The sequence below is a fragment of the Akebia trifoliata genome, chromosome 8 (assembly GCF_017979445.1).
Source record: "Akebia trifoliata isolate Shusen 1 chromosome 8, ASM1797944v1, whole genome shotgun sequence".
NCBI lineage: Eukaryota > Viridiplantae > Streptophyta > Magnoliopsida > Ranunculales > Lardizabalaceae > Akebia > Akebia trifoliata.
The window spans coordinates 13444567-13449038 of NC_141382.1; the positions used below are offsets into that span (position 1 = coordinate 13444567).

The 4472-nt window shown below is 32.2% G+C and overlaps 1 protein-coding gene across 1 annotated transcript; it reads right to left on the reverse strand.

Moving 5' to 3' along the window:
• Nucleotides 1-1840: 1840 nt before the first annotated feature.
• On the reverse strand, nt 1841-3562 carry LOC147396193 (transcription factor MYB108-like). Its single transcript, XM_086452366.1, has 3 exons — nt 3284-3562; nt 2805-2934; nt 1841-2705 (listed from the first exon to the last, which is right to left on the reverse strand). Exons 1-3 carry the CDS (start codon nt 3447-3449, stop codon nt 2132-2134), a joined length of 870 nt encoding a protein of 289 aa, XP_086308492.1. The 5' UTR covers nt 3450-3562; the 3' UTR covers nt 1841-2131.
• Between the last annotated feature and the right edge of the window lie 910 nt (nt 3563-4472).

Consider the following 4472-nt stretch of genomic DNA (forward strand, 5'->3'; position numbering starts at 1 on the left):
CTTTGAGAGCATTATAATAGGATGCTTTACTTTTATTTACTTTCATGCAATTTAAATTTCATAGCATAATTGCTTTACATACCATTTAATTTTCTTGCAAATTTAATTTCCTATAGTAGATGTCATTTTCTTCTTTTCCTTTGTGGCAATAGAGTTAGATAATAATCCTTTTTAGGAGGTAACATTCTCTTGCTAATTCCACCCCATGCATACATTTTGCACACACTCACCTATAAAATGGTTACAAGTTAGGATGTAGATCTTCATAGGCTTATATTCAACATTTAAAGCTAACAAAAATATTTCAAAATGGACAAAATCTCATGCATGTAGTCTTGACTCTTACATGATGTGACTCAAATCATGAATTTCATCAAAGGGTCAAACCAATAAAAAAAAAAGTCTTTCAAGGGAGCACATAAATTGTCTAATAGTTTTGGGATCTTAAATGATGAAATCCAAGTGGATTTTCATCAAAATCCTTAGCTAACAAAAAAATTCAGCAAATACTTACTTCTAGAAATGGTTTGCTCATTATTTTAATTTGCTTGTTTTTGAGAAATAAACTATAGTTAATTTTTAAAAATTTTATATAACTTCCTCTATCTTTAAATCCCCTCAAAAATGAGTTTCTAGTATTACATTTGGTTAATCAATGGTAACCATCTTAGGATGAGAGGGGACAAGGTGCCTAACACATTCCTTATCCCTCAATCGAACTCCTTTACTATAGAATTTCTAGAAAAACATTTTCCCTATCTTTTGAATATGAGAGTTACTACAAGTCAATAAAATCAAATTTTAAAATAACTTTTTATGGTGCCCATTCACACATTAATTAAATGGTGACAATTCCTAAATCCGTGTAGATGAGCTCAAATCCCTAAAAGTTTCGAAGTTCACGTATCTACAAATGCTTTTGGAGGAAATCATGAAAAACTTAATCTAGTAGACTACTTGCTCCAACTGACTCCAGGATGAGTGTGCAATGATCATTGATAGCATGATGAATAATTTTAAAATATATCAACCATTTAATCGACGGGATCGATTATTAACATTAGATGTAATCAATTTCACATTTCTCAGTCAAATGAGCATGCAATTGGGAGAAAATAATAAGTTTAATGTTCTATAGTAAATACTGTTAATTTAGATCATTTCAAAATCAGAGATGATTTTATGACGTCGGCTATACCATGACATGAGTTCAACCTGTCTTCATCGTCCAAATAGTAACCATTAACTTTACGCGCTTAGCAATAACAAATACCATTGAGTAATATTTTAAGAATTATTGAGAGATACATCTTATTATATTAAAGAGAGCAATCAAATTTGAAAAATCATAGATACAACAACTTATATGCTTGTTATATTTTTGTTGTGACTTCCTCCATTTTTTGGTTCCAAACATTCAATCTTTAAAAGTAGAAGAGGAAATGATAATGTAATCCTCCCTTGATGGATCCATTATCCCAAATCCAAATTATATATGTTGATTGAGATTCAAAACAATATCATCCATCCCAATCTTAGGGTAAGGTTATTATAATATTTGCAGAGGTGCCAACATTCCTAAAAATAGAGAGAGAAAGATTGCCAACTATCCCAACTTGAAATAAATAAATAAATAAATCAAACAATGTAATATATCCACTCACGTGATCCTACATTAGAACATTCTATTAGATAAGATCAATGTGATAAGCATTCTATTAAGTAATTAATTAATTAATTAATTAATTTTCTTCTAGAACTAGGTCTCTTTATTCTGATTCATTACCCATGGACCAGTTTCAAATTTTCATGACCAATACACGTCAAAAGTATTAATAAATAACCATTAAAGTAAAGATGGTGGATCCAATTATTCACAAACTTCATCAAACCTCGTAAATTGCAATCAGTACAAAGTTCTCATTCTTGAAAGAAAAAAGAACGAGATTTCTAACCCCCCCAAACTACATAAACCTTAAAAATACAAAATTACAAATAAAAATTAAAGAAATACACAATTAACTTCTTTTTTTTTTCTTTTCTTTCATAAATTCCCATTGTATCCAATGTATTCCCCCCTATCCTTCTATTTCCTTTTATTTATTTCTACCTAAAATTTTCTTCTCCCATTTTAAAAACCATTGGAGAATTGTAGTTGCTGTTGTTGTTGTTGTAAAAACCACATGTCCTCAACATTCCATAAACTTCCAGACATGTCCTCATCACCACCCATCCACATGCTGTTGTTGTGCTCAACATCCTCGAACTCTAACCCTTGGTTAAAGTAACCAGAAGGACTAGTTAGTGAATCAGGATAATTGATCTGGGCAATTTGGGTATTATTATAGATATTGAAATTATTCTGAAAATTGTAAGAATCTTTGAGGTCTGAAACTTGTGAGACTTGAGTTCCTATAGAGTCAGATGAAGCACCCCCAAATTCATTGGCACTGCCCGCGGGCAGGACTTGACCAGCAGATAATTCTTGGTTGTTGTTGTTGAGGTGGTGAATGGTGCTGCCCGAAGAAGCTGCCCGGATTCTCTCGACCAACCTTGGCATCCAGATATAACGCATGGCGTCTTTGAATTGTTTGCTGTTCACGTCGCATTTGAGTTGCTTTGCGTGCTTTTGAACTCTTGTTCTCCAATAATTCTTTATCTCGTTATCTGTTCTTCCTGGTAAGTGTTGAGCGATCTTTGACCACCTTTTTAGAACAAAAACAAAGATTAATTAATTAATTTTGTTTTTGAAAGAAACCCAATAAAGAAAATTTGTTTAAAATTGGATAGAATTTGAGAATTACCGATTTCCCCAACGAGAATGGAGTTCTAGAATTAAAAGTTGTTCTTCAAGAGTGATGTTTCCACGTCGAACATCTGGGCGTAAGTAGTTCAACCATCTTAATCTGCAACTTTTTCCAGTTCGTTTGAGACCTGTTTTTGAAGAAAATTATTGAGAAATTGAGAATTTAAACAAGGAAATAGTATTATAAAGATGGATAATTGAAACCCATATTCGCAACTTTGCAAAAGTTCACAATAAATCTGTTTATAGGAACCTTTTAAGAAACCCACCAAGCAAATCTTAGAAAACCCATTAAGAATAAAGAGCCCTTTTTCAAGATCTGTACTGATATTAAGAAAAGTAATGATCTTTTCTATAATGGGTTTTGAATCAAGAAACTCTGTTTTTTTTCTCAAAATCTTCTTTAAGAAACTCTGTTTTATAATTAAAAAGAACTGATGGAATCATGGAAGAGAAGAATTCAACTTATTGAATTACCAGCACAGCGAGCGAGGGAATTCCAGCGACCTTCGCCATGATTAGCAATGTAATTGATGAGAGCGAGGTCTTCTTCAACAGTCCATGGACCTCTCCTAAGGTCCATCTCTTCTTCACTTTGAGTAGCACAGGAGCTACTACTGCACCCTCGAACACTAGCATCCATTGCTGTTAATAGAGAATTTTTTGGACTTATTGGGAGAGATAAAATAAAGAAAGATGAGAGAAGGAGAGAGAGAAAGAGAGGGAGAGAGAGAGAGAGAGATTTAGATCAGAAAGATAGAGAGAAGTTGGTCCTTTTATAGATGGATAGATAGAGATGAATCATGAATGTTATTTGAAAAATAAGGGAAAAAAAAGGGTTTGGAATGTGACCATGTGAGAGTGCTAAAGAGAGATTATTACAGTAATTAAAGTATTAAACCTTTTTAAAATTTACTAATTTAGAACTAAGGTCTTAAACTAGTATTTAAAAGTCTATAAGAGGCTTTGAAGTTTGACCCTTTGACTTTTGCTTTTCAACTACAATCCACACCACATGAAGTTCCGTGTGAGATTGTTTTGTTCAACACACACACGTGTCTTTTGTTTCAATTAGAAGCTGTAACAAAGCTTCCGCATTTTTGTTGTTTTTCTTTCTCAAAAAGGAGAGAAAAAGAGAATCAAGAATACTTGAAATAAATATTTTGGGTAGGCTTAAAGATAGGGCTCTCCTATGTTACCATCATTAGTAATTCAGGTGGTCCACATGTGTATTCATGAATACTTCTCTTAATGGGTCAATGTTTTCGATGGTGTATCTTATCCATTCTTCCATCTTAAAATTAACTTACGAAATTAAAAAAAATAACGATATTTGATATGTCAATGAGAGTAACAATAATTGATATATATTATTATTTATTTTGATAACTATCCCTCACATGAGAACATTTTTTCAAATCTCATTTAAGATAGAGATATATCGCTCCAGTCATCTTGATATCAAGCATGGACGAAACAAATGGACAAGTTAATTTTTCAGATGAGATTTAAAATTTCACATTTTTGTACAAGACATCTCAAACATATTGAAAAATTCATTCGAGACAATTTTGTATCAAACATGGACGAGATGAGACGCGAATCCAAATTTTAAGTAGCATATCAAATCCTCTCGCTCTCCTATTTTTTTTATTTGTGCAGCATA

What these genes read in the sequence shown, in the direction of transcription:
- LOC147396193 (XM_086452366.1), bottom strand. Translation starts at nt 3,449, where the DNA reads ATGGATGCTAGTGTTCGAGGGTGCAGTAGTAGCTCCTGTGCTACTCAA. An exon ending in TTCCCTCGCTCGCTGTGCTG is followed by an intron (nt 2,935 to 3,283) that starts GTAATTCAATAA and finishes CTTCAAAAACAG; the next exon opens with GTCTCAAACGAACTGGAAAA. An exon ending in CATTCTCGTTGGGGAAATCG is followed by an intron (nt 2,706 to 2,804) that starts GTAATTCTCAAA and finishes TGTTCTAAAAAG; the next exon opens with GTGGTCAAAGATCGCTCAAC.